Source organism: Anolis sagrei, chromosome 6 (assembly GCF_037176765.1).
Source record: "Anolis sagrei isolate rAnoSag1 chromosome 6, rAnoSag1.mat, whole genome shotgun sequence".
NCBI classification, from domain to species: domain Eukaryota; kingdom Metazoa; phylum Chordata; class Lepidosauria; order Squamata; family Dactyloidae; genus Anolis; species Anolis sagrei.
The window spans coordinates 109,418,513-109,438,661 of NC_090026.1; the positions used below are offsets into that span (position 1 = coordinate 109,418,513).

At 44.2% G+C, this 20,149-nt stretch overlaps 1 protein-coding gene across 1 annotated transcript in view; it reads left to right on the plus strand.

The window, feature by feature from the left end:
• The first annotated feature begins 7,422 nt into the window (after window positions 1-7,422).
• The window catches only part of GPR158 (G protein-coupled receptor 158), a 157,151-nt gene continuing 144,424 nt past the window's right edge, over window positions 7,423-20,149 (plus strand). The window contains exon 1 of the mRNA XM_060782424.2: window positions 7,423-8,758. Coding sequence (XP_060638407.2) covers window positions 7,941-8,758 — 818 coding nt within the window. The 5' untranslated portion in view covers window positions 7,423-7,940. The remainder of the gene's footprint in view (window positions 8,759-20,149) is intronic.

The following is a 20,149-nucleotide window of genomic DNA, read 5'->3' on the forward strand; positions in this document are numbered from 1 at the left end:
GGGCCTATCTTCTCTGATCTTCCTTTATTTGTTGAACTTTCCTTCAAGTGGTTCACATCTGCAGCTTTTTATAAGACAAATGGGGAGCAGGATGTGGCTTCTGGAAGCATTTTATGATGAATTTTGAAATTGGCAATCTTAACCTTCATTGGCCCACCCTGAGGACAGCCAGCCAGCCCATCTGTTGGAAGTTGTGCTTGCTGGTGCATCCCAGTTTGGTGTCTGAAGGCAATTTAATGAACAGTGAAAGGTTTTCAAAGCTTTAAAAAATTGTGGTCGGGTGGATCATAACAAAGGGTAGGAAGCAGAGGCTGGAAGGGAATCCAGTACTTTTAAGATAAATGCTTTGTAGCAAGGATGAGAAAGAAGAAGTAGCAATTTTAGACCGATGATGCTACTTTGTTGTTTCTATTTACCATTGAGTTGACTTTGACTTATGGTGACCTTATGAATGAGAGAACTCCAAGAGTCCCAGCCATCAATTGTCCTACTTAGGAGACTTGCAGGTAGGTAAAGGATTCCCATGGACATTAAGTCTAGTTGTGTACAATTCTGGGGGGATGGTGCTCATCTCAATTTCTAAACTGAAGAGCCGCCGTTGTCCGTAGATGCCTCCGTAGACACCTCCAAGGTCACGTGGCTGGCATAACAGCATGGAACACCATTACCTTCCCGCAAAAGCGGTACCTATTGACTTATTCACATTTGCATGTTTTCAAACTGCTAGGTTGTCAAAAGCTCACCCTGCTCCCTAGATTTGAACCACCAACCATTTGGTCAGCAAGTTCAGCAGCTTAATGGTTTAACCCACTGTGCCACTGGGGTCTCTCTCTCTCTATGGCTGGATTTACCTTAAACATGTATAATATATAAAAGAAAGTATGCTAGAAGTTAACCTTAAGCTAAGGGGGATTAATCTGATTTTACATTTTTATTTGTAGTATCCTCTGTCCTAATTATAGTTCTCATTTTTCATTTTCCTACCTTGTATTGCATTCAATAAACAGCTGTGATTTTCCAGTCCACCTGCTTGCACTGAGTGTCTTGTGGCGCTAGGCATTTTCCTCTTATACAAGTTCTCGTGATTGACAGACACATAAATAGAAGAGCTTCAGCCTCTCATCTCTGTCCTTGGCAGGTCCATGTCTTTACTTACTGTGTATTTTTTTCCGTGGGAGCTGGTGGAGGGTTGTTTTCTCTTAAGGTGATTCATCCCTTTCCCTCTAGAAACAGCTCAATAAAAATATAGGCTGGAATCCTATATCAGCAACTTAGAAAAATATACGGTACTTAATTAAGTAACTTCTCCTGGTTCAACTCCTCTCCACCACATGATGGAAATGTCATTCATCCGTGCTCTAACTGCTGGCAGAATGGGCCTCCATCTCTTCATGCAATTGATGTACAGTGAAGGAGGAATTGCAATCATGGCAGTAGTGTCAAAATCAAGACTAGGTAGTGAAACAGTTACAGATGAGTAAATTTAGGTATTTGTCTATTCATGTTTATTACTTAATCATATTGTATACATTTATCTTCAGGCTATATGTATATGGTATATATGAAACATAACTGAACTTTGGAGCCCCTGGTGGCCCAGTGGGTTAAACTGCTGAGCTTCTAAACTTGCTAACCGAAAGGTCGCAGGTTTGAATCCAGGGAGTGATGTGAGCTCCGGCTGTTAGCCCCAGCTTCTGTCAACCTAGCAGTTCAAAAACATGCAAATGTGAGTAGATCAATAGGTACCACTCCGGTGGGAAGGTAATGGTACTCCATGCAGTCATGCTGGCCACATGACCTTGGAGGCATCTACTGATAATGCCAACTCTTCAGCTTAGAAATGGAGATGAGCACCAACCCCCAGAGTTGGACATGACTAGACTTAATGTCAGGGGAAAACCTTTACTTTTACCTAACTGAACTTTGTGTTTAGACTTGGATGTCATTTCCAACATGTCACATTATGTATATGTAAACGTTCCAATACATCATAAAAATAAATATTTGAAATCTGAAACACATCTGGTCCCAAGCATTTCAGATAACTGATATTGAATCTGTATCTACATGGAATGAACCATGTTTGGGGACTGTGTCTGTAGTGAAAACTGGAGGATATTGCTAGAAGGATGGAATGTCACAGTAAGTGGGAGGGTGAAATGGAGAGAACATAGGATGACAGTTGAAGGTGGTAGTGAGAATATATCTGGTTGACAATTAGAAGAGAGAAATGGAAGAAGGTGGAAGGCATAGAGGTTCACGTGGGTGGGAATGAGTTTAGAAGATTAGAAGCCTTAATTGCTTCCATCCCAGACTAGAGCATACCATCAATTTGTTTTGATTGTTCCTCAAATTGACACTGAGTTGAATTCAGTCTTTGGAGCCACGGAAATAAATGATTTACTTGTGTCAGTGTTCAATGTGTCTGTTCTAAAAATAACTAAATTGGGATTGAATCCTCTATGCTGATAAGCCAGGGCAACAAAATTCACAGTTAAAGTGTTTGAATGCATTCGCCAATAGCTGTTTCAATACCAAAGGTTGCAAACCTTTCTGAATTTCTTTAGGAGCAATTTATTGGAATCTGCAATAGAGGGGTGAGTTGAGCTAAGCAAAAATGCGCAGGGGCACCTCTTCTCTTTTTTCTTTCCTACCTTCCCTCTTCCTTTTCTTTATCACTTTCAGCCTCTTTCTGTTTGGTTAGATGCTGCAGGTCGCTTCTGGTGCGAGAGAATCAGATATTGCCCAGTGAACACCTGGATGTATTACAATCTTGCTGGAAGGCTTCTATCATGTCTCCCAGGAATGCCTCAGCAAGCGAGAGTCCAAAAGTGGCAGGCTAAAGCCCAGAACCTCAATCCATGGCTGATACTGGATGAGAGACTCCCCCCTGGGCACACAGAAGACAGATTGCACTCTGGCACCACAAGGTGCAGAACCAATCTTCAGAAATCGGGCCACAAAGTGGAGTCCACAGCATGCGATTGTGGAGAAGAGCAAACCACAGACCACTTACTACAATACAGCCTGAGCCCTGCCACATGCACAATGGAGGATTTTCTTACGGCGACACCAGAGGCACTCCAAGTGGCCAGTTTCCGTTCAAAGGACATTTAGTATAATGCCAAGTTTATAACTTTGCTTGTGTGTTTTAAATACATGATAATTATACCTTCAGTTTGCTTCTGACACGATAAATAAATAAATAAATAAATAAGCCACTTTCTTTCTTTTTCTGCCCAGTACAAGATTGCTGTAGAATGGCAAGATTGCTCCCATCAAGAAACAGACTTAATCACTAATAGAGAGGGCTTTTGAAATTGGCCAAGAAATGTATGAGATTTTTAGATCACATCAGCCATCCCAGTCCAAGTAGCATTATTAACACAATAGCACTGTAACACCACTGAAGAAAAGGATAGAGGTGTTTCTGTCCAGATATTGCTGAATTGTGGAGTTTGTTCCCAAAAGGTACCAAATTAAAAAATAACAATAATGAAAAATGAGTTGTGGGTGCAATTTTCCAAGCATTGTACAGAAGCGAATCGATACATTTGTAGCATGTATAGATCAAAACTATCAAAATATATCAGTTCCCTTCTGCACAATGCTTGGGAAATCGCATTTTATAGCAAAAGAAGGCATATCCTCAGCACATTTTCTTCAGTTCCTGTAAAATTGGTTCAGATGGATTTGGTACCTTTTGAAAACAAGCTCTACAATTCTAGCTAGCCAAAGGTGAAGTGTGATATGTTTTTTCCCATGTCAGGAGCGACTTGAGAAAATGCAAGTCTCTTCTGGTGTGAGAGAATTGGCCATCTGCAGGGATGTTGCCCACCTGGATATTTTTGATGTTTTACCATCCTTATGGGAGGCTTCTCTCATGTCCCAGCATGGGGAGCTGTAGCTGACAGAAGGAGCTCATCTGCACTCTCCCTAGATTCGAACCTCCAATCTGTTGGTCTTCAGTCCTGTCAGTACAAGGGTTTAACCCATTGCGCCACCGGGGGCTCCAAGCATGATGCATGCAAATGGCAAATACGAAATATGTACTAGTCCAGGGGCCCAGAACAGGGCCCAGCAAGAGACTGAATGCTCTGAAACACTAGGCTGGGGATGATGAGCCCACCCCTGAAGTAATGTAGTAAAACTAGAACTATCAAGAATCCTACGTGTCTGAGCCTTCTCAGAAATCGAAAAGGGAGGAAGAATTGTTCAACAAAGGATACTAAATGTCCCAGTACCAAGAAATGTTAAGGCAGTGATTGCCCTTCAGCAATCCTGGGAATAACAAAGGCTGAAATCTATCTTCTGCAAACATATTTGGAAGTGATCTACCTTGAGTACATAGAATCAAAAAGTTGGAAGAGACCTCGTGGGCCACCCAGTCCAACCCCCTGCCAAGAAGCAGGTAAATTGCATTTAAAGCACCCCCAACATCCTCTGTTTAAAAGCCTCCAAAGAAGGAGCCTCCATCACACTCTGGGGCAGAGAGTTCCACTGCTGAACAACTCTCACAGTCAGGAAGTTATTCCCAATGTTCAGGAGGATGCTTCCATGTACATTTTGTGCTTGTAAGAGCCTCCCTATTTAAGAATGTTTACATGATAATGAGTAGGAAGAATATTTTGCCTCCCTTTGGCCTGCTAATGATGCATCTCCGTCTACGAACCCACGCGTTCACTTTGGTCATCTGGAGAGGCCCTGCTCATGATCCCGCCTGCGTCGCAAGCACGCTTGGTGGGGACTCGAGACAGGGCCTTTTCTGTAGTGGCCCCCTGACTCTGGAACGCCCTCCCAAAAGATCTCAGACAGGCCCCTACATTGGCAGTCTTCAGAAAGAACTTGAAGACCTGGCTATTCCGATGTGCCTTCTCAGATTAGGAATCTCCAATACCAAGTCCTAGAAGCACTTTAGTAGAATTAAGATTGCTACATTCTGCACAATGCATTTACTTATAATCCTACATACCTCTGCCACATCCGCACTTTTAACCTTGTACCCATTACTCCGGCCCGGCCCAGTTTTATAGTGTCTTGATGTATTGTTTATTGTTTGTTGTTCATACTGCTTAACTGTTTTTAATTTGCTTTAGGTATTGTATTGTTGTATTGTGTTGGTCTTGGCCTATGTAAGCCGCATCAAGTCCTTCGGGAGATGCTAGCAAGGTACAAATAAAGTAATAAATAATAATAATAATAATAATAATAATAATAATAATAATAATAATAACTCTTCTGCTTAAAAATTGTTGAGGTAGCTCTAATGATTAATTCCTCCTATTCTGGTGCCAGTGCACAGATAGTATTAAGGCTGTGCTGCAGCATGTATTCAATCCCCATTGTCAACCAGGGGCTTAAGGTATGTGACTGTATAGCATCAAAGCGCACATTGGCTGCAATGTACAACATTTTTTTATAACACAGTATATAGAAATGTTGAGCTTTTTTAAGAATCATGACTGCTGAATGCTGAATTTAAGGGTGTGTGTGTGTGTGTGTGTGTACAAATTGAGCTCCCGGTGGTGCAGCGAGTTAAAGCACTGGGCTGCTGAAGTTGCTGCGTGAGCTCATGCTGTTAGTCCCAGCTTCTGCCAACCTAGCAGTTTGAAAATATGCAAATATGAGTAGATCAATAGGTATTGCTTCTGCAGGAAGGTATCAGCAGTCCATGGGGCCATGCCGACCACATGACCTTGGAGGGGTCTACAGACAATGCTGGCTCTTTGGCTTAGAAATGGAGATGAGCACCACCACCCCAGAGTCCAACAGGACTAGACTTAATGTCAAGAGGAAACTTTTACCTTTACCTATGTACAAATTAGACATGGATAGGATATCAGGCACGATACAGGTTCTTTCCTGAATCCATCCAATGCTTGGAATCTTCTACTCTCCTGCCTGGTTGCATCCAAATGTAAGGAAGGCAATAAAAAGTCGAAATATTTCTCGTGGTACTGAGCACAACGTTGAATGCTATTGCGTTCCTCTCTTCCTCACCTCTGAGCTTTGTTTTGATTGAAGGGAGTCTGCCTGCTTCAGCCAGCAGGTGTCGCTATCCCCTTGTTTCTTCCCATTATATCTATTCATACTTTGTTAATTAATTCGCACAATAAAACCAGTTTTTTATTTAAAAAGGAAAATAAAATAAACTCCTACTCTTTCCCGGGACACTGTTAGTAGAGATAGTATTTATTCAGTGCTGGAAGAAATACCTAGGCAGGTATATCTGGAGGTGGGGGGAGAAGGAGGAGGATGTGGCCATCGTCCTGGGTTCAACCCTGCAGTTCTAAAAGGAGAAACGGGGATTGCGAGGGGAGAAGACTCCTTGCTTGGGTCTCTAGGCTCTTCCACACACCCATATGACCCAGAATATCCGGACAGAAAATCCTACAATATCTGCTTTGAACTGGGGGCCCTTCCACACACCCATATAACCCAAAATATCCGGACAGAAAATCCCACAATATCTTCTTTGAACTGGGGGCCCTTCCACACAGGCCATATGACCCAGAATATCCAGGCAGAAAATCCCACAATATCTGCTTTGAACTGGGGGCCCTTCCACACACCCATATAACCCAGAATATCCGGACAGAAAATCCCACAATATCTGCTTTGAAGGGGGCCCTTCCACACACCCATATGACCCAGAATATCCAGAACGAAAATCCCACAATATCTGCTTTGAACTGGGGGCCCTTCCATACAACCATATAACCCAGAATATCCAGGCAGAAAATCCCACAATATCTGCTTTGAACTGGGGGCCCTTCCATACAACCATATAACCCAGAATATCCAGACAGAAAATCCCACAATATCTGCTTTGAACCGGGGGCCCTTCCACACACCCATATAACCCAGAATATCCGGACAGAAAATCCCACAATATCTGCTTTGAACTGGGGGTCCTTCCATACAACCATATAACCCAGAATATCCAGGCAGAAAATCCCACAATATCTGCTTGAACTGGGGGTCCTTCCATACACCCATATAATCCAGAATGTCTAGGCAGAAAATCTCATAATATCTGCTTGAACTGGGGGCCCTTCCATACACCCATATAACCCAGAATATTCAGGTAGAAAATCTGGGTTATCTGAGTCCACCGTGCCATATATTCCAGTTCAAACCAGATTGTGGGATTTTATTCAGCTGTGTGGAAGGTGTGAGGCAGCAGAGTCTTCAGGTGAGGCAGACAGGGCCAGTTCTCCCCCACCTGGGTGCCTTCCCTCCCTCCTGGAAGCCTGCGAGGCGCTGTCCTCCTCCTGCTGCTCTTTCAGCACTTGGACAGCTCCCTCCAGGGCTGCTCCCTGATTGACAGGGCAGGCTTCCAGCCGGCGCTCGAGGCGCCCAGAGCGCGCCAATGGGCGGGAGGCTCGGGGAGAAAGGGGCGGGGCGGCCGCCAGATCGGGGCTGGCAGAGCAGCTTGGCCAAACGCCGGCGACAGTCGGGAAGGGAAGGCAGGGAAGGTGCCTCCTTTGGCGGGGGACCCGAGGGAAGCGTCTCCTAGCGAAGCCCTCGCTCCGCCTTGCCTCCCCTCCCTCTGCCCACTTTTCCCAGAGAAGAGAACTCCTCTGGGGAGGGTTTGCACCCGGGATTCCGCGGCTCGGGGAGGTTGGCAATGGAGGAGGAAGAGGAGCAGCGGCGGCAGCAGCAGCAGAAGGCAGGCGAGGACTAAAAGAGAAGAGCGGATGGGGGAGAAAGAGCCCTGTTGGCAGAGGAGAAGCGGGCAGAAGAGCATCGCCCTCTCGCCCGCGGCAGGGATGGCCCCGGCTGCGTAACGGAAGCCTTCACACATCTATTTGCGATTGTGCGGGCTCGCTACAGGTGACTCCGCTCCTTGCTCCGGATCTAGGTCTCCCTCACGCCATGGGTCTCCTTTTGTAAGGGGGGGAAGGAAGGAAGGGGCTCTGCTTCGCCCGGCGGAGGACATGGGTCGGCGGCCGCCCTTCTTCTCCTTCCCCTTCCTGGCCGCCCTCCTCTTCCTGCTCTGCGTGGCCCCTCTGGTTGGGGGCGGCGTGGCGAAGGGTCCCAGCCGGGCCACGGCTCCTTGGAGGCGATCCGCAGCCATGGAGGAGGAGGAGGAGAAGGAGAAGGAGGAGGGCGCCCCTGCCTTGGCCCAGCGCCTCTCCCGGGAGCTGCCCCCCGCCGTGGCCACTTTCCTCCGCTACGGCGACTCCCGGGAGCTGAAGCGGGCCAACTGCTCGGGGCGCTTCGAGCTGGGCCCTTGGGCCGGGAAGCCCCGCTCGCTGGCCTCCCACCCGCCGCTCCAGGCCGCCCTGGACGCCCTCCTCCACGCCGCCAACTTCCTCAGCACCCTCCTGCAGAGCAACCAGAGCCGCGAGCAGAACTTGCCCGACGATCTGGACTGGTACCGGGTCCTGGTCCGGACCCTCCTGGAAGGCAACCCGGGCATCTTCCGGGCGGCGCTGACGCTCAGCCCGGAGCACCCGCAGCAGGTCCTGCTCCAGGCCATCCGACAAGACAGCCGCGTCTTGCTCCAGGACCTCTCCGCCGCAGCCACCCACCGGGACACCGAGTGGATCCACGCGTGGAGGCGCAAAGGGAGGCCCCACCCGCCCCGCAAGGGCCCCGTGGCCGAGGGAGCCCGCAAGAAGGGAGACAAGGGACACGTCCAGTGGTCTCCGCCCTTCCTGGACTGCGAGGACGGCGCCTACAAGCCCGCCTGGCTCCTCAGCCTCTCCGCCGCTTTCTATGGCTTGCAGCCCAACCTCCTGCCAGAATTCAGGTAGGAACACCCTGCTTCACGTTGCCCTGCATTTCTAGGAATTCTGTCAGAAGCAGACTTTTTATTTGTGTCAAGGCACCAGTGTTCAGCAAGTGAAAAAGCAAACAACATAGCTGTGTGTCTCTGTGTGTCTCTCTACCAGGCATGAGCCAACTTGGGCCCTCCAGGTGTTTTAGACTTCAGCTCTCTCCATTCCTAACAGACTCAGGTCCCTTCCTCCCCCCCCCCCCCCCGCTGAGCTGTTGAACTTGAATCTGGAGAACAGGATAAGCTCCTTCCATTAGCCCCAGCTTCTGCCAAACTAGCAGTTAGGAAACATGCAAATGTGAGTAGATCAATAGGTATTGCCCCAGCGGAAAGGTAACGCTCCATGCAGTCATGACCCTGCAAGTGTCTACGGACAACACCAGATTTCAACTTAGAAATGAAGATGAGCATCAACCCCTAGAGTCAGACAGGACTAGATTTAATTTCAGGGGATTCAGGTTCCTACTTGTCAAAATTCAGGTAGGAACACCTGGCTTCACGTTTCCCTGGATTCCTAACACTTCTGTCAGAAGCATACTTTTTTGTGGTTCAAGGCACCAGTGTTCAGCAAGTGAAAAAGCAAACAATACAGCTGTGTGTATGTGTGTGTCTCTACCAGACATGGACAAACTTGGGCCTTCCAGGTGTTTTGGACTTCAACTCCCACCATTCCTAAGAGCTTCAGACTCCTTCCTTTTCCCCCACTGAGCTGCTGAACTTGCTGTTTGAAAGGTTGGCAGTTCAAATTCAGGAATTGGGGTGAGCTCCCTCTGTTAGCCCCAACTTCTGTCAACCTAGCAGTACAAAACCATGCAAATGTGAGTAGATCAATACGTACTGCCCCAGCGGGAAGGTAACAGCCCTCCATGCAGTCATGCCAGCTACATGACCTTGGAGGTGTCTACGAACAACACCAGCTCTTTGACTTAGAAATGGAGATGAGCATCAATCCCCAGAGTTGGACATGACTAGACTTAATGTCAGGGGAAAACTTTTACCTTTATATGTGTGTGTCTCTACCGGGCATGGACAAACTTCAAGTCTCCAGGTGTTTTTGACTTCAATTCCCACAATTCCTAACAGCCTCAGGCCCGTTCCTTTCCCCCCTTAAGATAGCACTGTGGGCTCAAACAATAATGTATCTGGATCAAACTTGGCACGAATACTCAATATACCCAAATGTGAACACTGGTGGAGTTTAGGAAAAATAGACTGGTGGAATTTAGGGAAAATAGATCTTGACATTTGGGAGTTGTAGTTGCTGGGATTGATAGTTCACCTACAATCAAAGAGCATTCTGAACCCAATCAACAATAGAATTGGGTCAAACTTCCCACACAGAACCCCCATGACCAACAGACGATACCTCTGACCCCCCCCCCCGCAGCTCCCCCAGGGGTCCTGACCTCCAGGTTGAGAAACACTGACCAACAGTATATGACTTGCCTAAGAGCGATCTATAGATCTGTCTGTCTGTCTGTCCATCCATCTACATTGACACATCTACACTTTTTAGAATGCAGCCAATCTTCCTTAGCTCAATCTTGGCACATGCTTCCTTGATCCTATGCGTCTACTCAAAAATAACTCTCACTGGCATTGTTTGGTCCTAATTCCCAGTTCTCAGGTACAGAGATGCAGCCTGATGCTGTTCATAAGGGAAGTCTCACTGAGGTTTGTTCACCGGATCCTGTGAAATAGGAATGCTGTTTCCCTATCTCCTTTCTGTGCCAAGATGGGTGAACAACTGCTCAGGGTTTCATTACTTGAGAGGGTCACACAACTGAACTGAACCCCCTTTTCATTTTCCTTTATTTATGAAAACAAATCAGAATGTTCAGCCATATATACTCTGGGAGAGCTGGGGACAATTTCACCTTGTTTTTTCTTTACTCCCAGGGTTATTTTAGGCCAGGAGAAGCTTTTTTTAAACCCAGGAAGTAAACAAAACATTACCTGCATAGAGAAAGTGAATGTGTGTACATATGCCTTCATGTTGCCCCTTGATGTATGGTGACCTAATGAATTTTTTAGGGTTTTTCTTGACCTAAGGGATACTCTGGTGTGATTTTACTAGTTTCTTCTTCTGAAATATAGCTTATAGTACCTGGTGTTCACTGGCAGTCTCCCAACCAAGTAGTGAGACATTTATTTTTTCCATTTTGGGAAGCCTTGAATATTTCAATAATAGCTTTTTATGGCCCCTTGCAACCGATGGCTTGACTTTTTCCCACCCTGCTCTACAGAAATTGTCAGGACTCCATTTGTAGTCTAGCAATGTTCATGTTTTCCCAAAAGTAACTACAATGGACCCACATATAGCATTTCTGTCTTCAGTGCAATGCAAAGCCAGACAAGTACTCTTCTTAAGAATCAGGAGCTTCTTTCTTTTAAAACTGTGGTTCCAAAACTTTTTTTTGATAAGGGACCACTTGACCAGGGACCACTTTGACCGGGGACCACTCTCCAACATTAGTACCAAAAGGGTTATGAATCTGTTTTAGGTCAATTTTAGATTTGGTTTGGTTATTTGGGGTGCTGATTCAGAAAATTGCATTGGTCAGACCACATCACCTCTAGTTTCTGATACAGAGCATATGCCATCCAATAGTCACCATCTACTTGCCCACAGAAAACCATACTTAATAATATAGAGCTGATGTGATCTATCCAATGTGATTTTCTGAATTCGCACCCCAAATAACCCCAGGAGCAGGCCTAAAAACGAAGACACCAAGGCTCCCCCGCTTCCAGGCACCACATGGAATGGCTTCGCTCAGGGGGAGGGAAGAGGAAGAAATGCAGCAAACAGGCGGCTTGTTGTCATTCTTTCATGGGTAGTCAGCCTCTAATGGTGGGTAGTCAGCCTCTAATGGTGAGGCCATGGACTATATTTTAGTTCTTGGGGACCACTAGTGGTCCAAAGACCACAGGTTAAGAACTACTGTTTTAAAATATGGGTTAAACCTAGCACCAGGTGTTAGGAAGAAATAAGACAGTGGTTTTCTTCACTAATGTGACTTCAGAGCTAAAGTGGCAGAAGCAATGCGCTGGGATGAGAAGGATAACACCAAGAAGCTCTCATAGAAGATCTAGTAATTTGACCATGTTGCCTTTCTTACTGTGTGTGCCTTCAAGTTATTTTTGATCTATGGCAACCCGATGGTGATCTGATCTTAGGATTTTCTGGTGCTGAGAGTAGTGTGTGACTCCCCCAGATTCATTCAGTGGGTTTTCTTGGCCTGATGGGGATTCAGATCCTGGCCTCTAGATTTGTTGTCCAATTCTCAAACCACTGCACCATATTGTCATGACATCCACAAAGCACCCTTTTCTAAAAGTACAAGGTAGCCAAGAACAATAGGAGCCCCCGGTGGCACAATGGGTTAAATTCTTGTGCCTGAAGGACTGAAGACCTTCAAATCTAGTCAGAGGTTCGAATCTAGGGAAAGTGCAGATGAGCTCCCTCGATCAGCTCCAGCTCTCCACGTTGAGACATGAGAGAAGTCTCCTACAAGGATGGTAAAACATCAAACATCCGGGCATCCCCTGGGCAACATCCTTGCAGTTCTCTCACACCCGAAGCTACTTGCACACACACACACAAAACCAAGACCAATCCCACCAAATGGAATGCAGTAGTGGTTGATGGCTTCCCTGTCAGTGAGGTTGGAGAACTTTCTCTTGGATTTAGTAAGAACTCTAGAGAATCCCAGGCCAAGATTCAAGCCTTTCCCCACAAAAGAGTTTCAGCACTGTGGATAGCTCCTTCAAAACAGAATAAAACCAAATGAGGATTCCACTGACAAAGGAGTTTATGGAAGCCTCCACAAAAGAAGTGGTGCTGAAGCTCGTCCTAAGTAGCCTGACCCATACGTTTCAATGGAACAGGCCTATGAATAAGTAACACTGTGGCATTTCCTGCCTTGTAAATATAAATTTAGGATTGTAATTTAGCTATGACTAAATCTTCCTGCATCATGAGATGGTTTAGCCCACTCTCAGACAAATACAGCCAATCTTATAAAGTTATCCTCTTTATTTAATTTGGGATATGTGGCTTAGTGGTTTCAATTATCTATTAACGTTGGTGTTTAGTAGGTAATTATCCTGTCTTTTATATTCATCACATTTACAGGAACAGAGCCATGTAATTAGATCCAGAGAAGCAAATGATTGATTTAGTTGTAATAGTTATAGATCATGTATAGTTGTAATTATCTATATAGCAATACTAATGATAGTCTGCCCCACTACCATATCTAGTGTGAGGCTTCAGTTATGTGAAGTGAGGCACTCTTCCAATTTCATAGCGAGGATTTTACAACATATAGCCTACATCTCATTGCTAGTCCCAAGTAGAGCAAATCCATTGATTCAATAGGATTTACATGAGTATCGATCTACCATTTAGCAGTCAATTCAGTGGGATTTAGCTGGAATTAACTATTGGACAGAGGCCACAATCTTTTCATTTGTGTTTTTACTATAATTGGGTTTCCCAGCTCCTATAGGCCTATCCAGCCAAGGGTTTCTCTTTCCTTCCTTGGTATTTTAGGTGGATCTACTATATCTCTCTAAATGTTTATGTTTCCGTTGAATTGTGTTTCAGCTGTAAAGTTAATAGTAAAGGTAAAGGTTTCCCCTGACATTAAGTCTAGTTGTGTCCAACTCTGGGGGGTGGTGCTCATCTCCATTTCTAAGCTGAAGAGCTGGCATTGTCCATAGACACCTACAAGGTCATGTGGCCAGAAGGACTGCGTGGAGTGCCATTACCTTTCTGCAGAAGTGGCACCTATTGATCTACTCACATATGCATATTTTTGAACTGCTAGGTTGGCAGAAGCTGGGGGTAACAGTGGGGACTCACCTCACTCCCGGATTTGAATCACCAACCTTTCGGTCAGCAAGTTCAGCAGCTCAGCAGTTTAACTTGCTGCACCACTTAGTTAGTTCAAGGAATCATTGCTTTGTGAGATTTTTTTTTAAAAAGTAGCCAAACTGGTTTCTGCAGTGGCTTTAAATAAAAAAAGTCCTAATTTATTTTTATGCCTCTTCTGTTTTGGGAAGATGCTGGTAAACATTGGACATGGGGGAGGAATGCTTGTTTCAGTTATTGATAACATCTAATTTCACCAAAAGACATTTTTGAAACAGTAAATGAATAGGAAGTGACTTTCCTCCCTCTTATAAAGTATATGGTGAGTTTATTTCATTTTTTACATGGAGTAAGTATAAGTCTTATAGGAGGCTCTTTCCCAACTGCCCATTCTGGTGTAGGTAAATCCCAATGATGCAATGGACCTAATTCAGGTCTATTCAGGTCTAATTATCTTCTGATTTGTTCTCTTGGAAAACTGAGGACCTTCCATAGTGACTGCTATTCATATTGCTGTTCTACTTGAGCTTGGAAAAGTTACTTTTTAACACTACACCTCCCAAAATTCTGCTGGCAGGGAAATTCTGGGATCTGTGATCACAAAGTAACTTTTCCAAGCTGTCTTCTTACATCATGGGCTGATAGCCATCTCCTAGTTGAGTCTTGGTGAGACTTGTTAGATTAGGATGGGGAAGTCCATCTACAAAACCAACATTTTCTGAATCTTTCAGAAGACCTAACATCAACTGGGGTGCATCTACACTTTAGAATTAATGCCGTTTGGCACCACTTTAATTGCCATGTGTCAGTACTATGGAATCATGGGAGTTGCAGTTTGGTTTGTGTGTGTGTGTGTGTGTCAGGAGCAACTGCAAGTTGCTACTGATGTGAGAGAATTGGCTGTCTGCAAGGACGTTGGCCAGGGGATGCCTAGATGTTTTGATGTATGTGAAGGAGCCCTCGGTGGCACAATGGGTGAAACCCTTGTTCCAGTAGGACTGAAGACTGACATGTCACAGATTCAAATTTGGGGATAGTGCAGATGAGCTCTCTCTGTCAGCTCCGGCTCCCCATGAGAGAAGACTCCCACAAGGATGGTAAAACATCAAAACATCCAGGCGTCCCCTGCAGATGGCCAATTTTCTACACCAGAAGCAACTTGCAGTTTCTCAAGTCGCTCCTGACACAGAAAAAAAAACTTTGTGGGAGGCTTCTCTCATGTCCTTGCCTGGGGAGCCGGGGCTGATTCAAATCTCTGACCTTTCTGTCTTCAAGGGTTTAACTCATTGCACCACTGAGGGCCCCTTGCAGTATGGTGAGTCACCAGGACTATTTGACAGAGAAGACTAAATACTATACAAAACAACAACCATGTTCCCATAGCATTGAGCATGAAACCTAAAGTGTGATAGATACACTCTGGGTCAGCCTCAACAATAAAAAATGGAGTAGAACCAAGAAACCAGGAGCAGGTTTATTTGTTTTTTTGAAAAAAAAAACATTGTCTAGTTGGGAAGCCTGACTTCCCTCCTTTCTATATTGAGAATCATTTATGTTGTTTTTGAAGTCAAGATGGAAGCCATCTTGTAACAGCGTCTCTCCTGGTCAGTAGGGCAACACCGTGCATGTATTGGCTGCCCTCCAGTCCAGGTTTCTGCTGGAAGTAATATTTGCCACACCAAGTGTCCAGTAGAGGTCATCGTGGTAGCAGTTACAAAACACTTCCCTGCCCATAAAGTTTAACCCTTATTGTGGCACATTTGTCCCACATAACTCTTTCTTCATTCCTGTTTCACAAACCTTTTATTTTACTACTTGTGTGTAAAATACTATGGTACTCTCTGTATCTAAAATCCAAGCTAGTTTTCTCCTTTCTCTTCTACTTTTTTTGGCTTCTAATACAGTGGTAGAATAGTTATGCTTTTGAATTGCCTTCTATTGCAGGAATAGCTTCACATTTTAATAGACATATTCACTTTAGTTCTGGGTGGGCAGAATGTGTCTAAGAATCTGTTTGTGGTCCCAATCCATTTTAATGGATCTTGGAAGAGTCTCCTGAATGTTTATTTGTTTTTGTTCAGATGAGGAGATTCATTTCTGTGTTGACTTGATTATCTTTCAGCCTAGCACACTTGGCTCCTTCGCCTCTTGTGTGTCCTTTTAAAGTGAAAAACAATGGTTGAGATCCTGGATCAGTGCATATATGTATCTCTTGTAGCTATGTCTCCATAGCTACTGGTGAATCTACACTGTAGAGTGAATGCAGTTGGACACTACATTAACTCAATACTATGAGATCCTGGGATTTGTAGTTTGGTGAGACAGCATCCCAGTTGCCTTGGCACTTTAAAAGGGTTTTGCGAGACCAGTCATTCTCGTTGCTGTGTGGTTTTGAGGCAACGGTGTAGTAATGGTGAGGCCGTGGGTCAGATTTTCATTCTTGTGGACCACTGGTGGTCCATAGACCACAGGTTGGGAACCACTGAGCTCCAGGAACTGTGTACTCTGTAGTAGTGATATAACTGCACTCATTTTTCTAATTTGCAGTTTTCATGTTTGTAGATTCGAATGTTCTGATTGGGAATTTTTGGGTCCTCCAATATGACTCTATGGACATCTTCCTTCAGTCATGCTAGAGGACCTAGAGATTTCTAGAGAGAACACTTCTAGCAGAAGTTGACCACAGAGTCATGCTGGAAGACCTAAAGCTTCCTAGATGTAATAATTACTTCATTCATGTTTTTTCCCACTTTTATAGGGGTCCTGTGCCCCTAACCCTATAGTATCAAAGAGCCAGGCAACATGACCATAGAGTAAAGAAAGGGTAAGAAATGTGTTGACTTAATGAGTCCCTTTGGAAAATTCCCTGTGGCTCTTACTGGACCCCCAAGACAATCGTTTTCAGCCAAAATTTGGGTTAGGATTAGGTGGGACTCTTCTAAACGGCTTCAGCTTATTCTCTCTGAAACAGCCTTTCCATTGAAAAGGTGGACCAAAAAAGTCACAACATCTCTCCCTGTTTGCCAATGACAGAGTGTTGCAGCCATTTGTAGAGCTGGAGTGTGCCCACCCTCATGTTAAAGTCTTCCAGGCTGTAGTTGCTTTGTCAGTTTTCTTCTTTAGCGGCTGTTTAACGCTGACAATTACAATTGCTCTGCAATAAAAAAAGTCTTAATGATCGTGTGCCCAACCTTAACAACTTCTTGCCAAACAATTTGTAGCACCAAGTGGCACTGTTACTGCCATAGCAGCTACCACAGTGGGGTACATTGATGGCGATATTTGTGAAAAATATTTTCTAAGAAACTGCCTGGGGCTCAGGAGAGAAAATGCAAAGCATAGCAACACAAGCAATTGCAGAAAGCAGCAGGGAGTATGGAGAATTTTTTTCTGCCTTCTGAAGCAGTTTTTTCTTTAGCAGTAGTGTCAAATAAAGTGCTCAATGAAGACAAATGTTGATGCTCCAGTTTTCGTGAACATAGAAGGTGGAGAAGGCTCTGCTTCTAATGAGTGGGCTGCTGAAATAGTGATCTTACTCTCTGGTCAAAGGCAGTGTAGCCTACATTTATGGATACTAGGATTTCCAAGATAGTTGGATTTGGATTTCAGGAGAGCAAGGTTTGAATTCTATCTTGACTATGGAAGCCCATTGGATAAACTTGGTCAGATCACACTCTCTTGGCCTCAGAAGAAGGCAATAGCAAACTCCTTCTGAACAAATCCTTCCCAAACCTTATGATAGCGTTGCTGTAAGCTGGAGTCAACTTGAAGGCCCATAATAACAACAGCACAACAACAACAACAACAACAACAAAACCTCACATACACACAGAGCTAATGATCTAAGGTAGACCTCTCTGGTGAATTGTCACCTCACTCACGCTTAAGAGCCGACAACCATTGACTAGATCAGGGAAACTTTCCTTCTCTTGCAGGGCTGAGTTTGGAAATTAGTCACAAATAAATATTTACTTCTAATTCATCTGTTTCCTCAAAATACTGTTCCCAGATTAATTCAGTTTTCATTTCTATTACAACTGAAGAAGAATGCAATTGTTCTCTCAGGTTACAAGTTGAAATGTTCTGCAGTTATAATGTTCTTATTTTGAAATGAATTAATTTCAAATACATGCTTACTTGAAACTCATTTCTTCCAAACTGTGCCCTGGTTCTTCTTCCCAAAAGAGGAAAAAATCCCTCACTCCTATCTAGATTAGAGGTTCCCAGTTTGTGGTCCGTGGACTACCAGTAGTCCACAATAATGAAAATACGATCCACAGCCTCACCATTACTACACTGTTGCCTCGAAACCATGCGGCAACAAGAGTGATTGGTCTCGCAAAACCCTCTTATAGTGCCAAGGCAATGGGGATGTTGGGAGAGGAGAGACTGACTACCTATGAAAGATTACTACCACACCAACTATGGTTTTCTGTGGGCGAGCAGATGGTGACTACTGGATGGCATATATTCCGTACCAGAAACTAGAGCCGATGTGGTCTATCCAATGCAATTTTCTAAATCAGCACCCCAAATCACCAAACCAAATCTAAAGTTGACCAAAACCTGATTCGTAACCCTCTTGGCACTAATGTTGGAGAGTGGTCTCTGGTCATGTGGTCCCTGATCAAAAAAGGTTGGGAACCACTGATCTAGATAGTGCTTGTTAATTTAGTAATGAAGGTGAGTAATCTGTCACATCTCTCAGAAAACTTAACTTTTTTTTGACAACACCCCAATTCCTAGTGAACACGGTCACTGCCATTTTAGCTATGGAATATTTGGAAGTGCAACCATAAAAGTAACTTTTATGGACCATCACTGGCTTAAAGTGACTTTGTGAAGGATATCATTGCATTTGGGAAAGAAATCCCACCTGCAATATAACTGTCATTGCACATAGGGAAAAACCATTCACAATCCTAAATTATAGAAACATAGTGGAAAGAATAATTATACCTGTGTCATTATATCATTACAATTAATCACCACACATGCCTCTCAAAATAGGCTTTTAATTTTCCTTTCTCTGTGTCACTGAGCGATAATGATACTTTTAAATTTCCCTAAAACTCCTCTCTTAAGTCCCTTGAGAATAAAAGAAATGAAATATGCCTCCTCCTCCTCACTTTTTCAATGGCTTCATGGAGTCTTCTCACAGCCAAATGCTATTGTGAGCCATCTGCTAGGGACAGATTAAGATTTTAGATTACATGTTCCTTCCTATTTCACTGCTTGGAAGGAGAGAAAATCTCCAAACAAACTTCCAGTGTTTAGTATCTTTGATAATAATAATAATAATAATAATAATAATAATAATAATAATAATAATGCTGTAACTATCTAATTAATTGATTGCTCACATTTGCTCCATTGCTGGGAAACAAGGCAGCTTTCAAAATTAAAGCAGGTACAAATATCGTTAAAACATGCATGCTCATAGGTGCCTTTATGTCACCTGTTGACTTGAATTTCACAGGGTTTTCTTAGGCAAGAAATACTCAGATGTGGCTTTGCCACTTTGTTCCTCTGAAATATAGCCCACAACACTTGAGATTAAACGATGTTCTCCTTTCAAGCAATAACCATGACTAACCTTTCTTGGTTTCAAAGATCAGATGTAACCTGGTATCTTTAAGGCAGTGTTTCTCAACCTGGGGGTTGGGACCCCGGGGGGGGGGGGTTGTGAAGGAGTTTCAGAGGGGTTGTCAAAGACCATCAGAAAACACAGTCTTCTCTATTGGTCATGGGGGTTCTGTGTGAGAAGTTTGGCCCAATTCTATCATTGCTGGGGTTCAGAATGCTCTTTGATTGTAGGTGAACTATAAATACCAGCAAGTTCAACTCCCAAATGTCAAGATCTATTTTCCCCAAACTCCACCAATGTTCACATTTGGCCATATTGAATATCCATGCCACGTTTGGTCCAGATCCTTCATTGTTTGAGTCCACAGTGGTGAAGTACAATGTAGATGAAGTACAACTCCATAACTCAAGGTCAGAGCCCACCAAACCCTTCCAGTATTTTCTGCTGGCCATGGGAATTCTGTGTGCCAAGATTGGTGCAATTCCATTGTTGGTGGAGTTCAGAATGCTCTTTGATTGCAGGTAAACTGTAAATCCCAGCAACTACAACTCCCAAATGACAAAATCAACCCCCGCAACCCCACCAGTATTCAGATTTGGGCATATTAGGCATTTGTGGCAAATTTGGTCCAGTGAATGAAAACACATTACAATTAATAACAGTAGGAAAATTACAGTTATGATGTAGCAATGAAAATAATTTTATAGTTGGGGGCCACCACAATATGAGGAACTGTATTAAGGAGTCGCCCTCCTTGTTTATGTTGGAGCTGTCTTTCAAAAGAGCTTAGAACTGTTTCTTTACATTCTGCATATTTGGGAGATGGGCTATATAGCTCAGAGGTGGCCAGGAAGTCAATTTAGATCTATAGATATCTCTTTGTGCAACTGACATTATT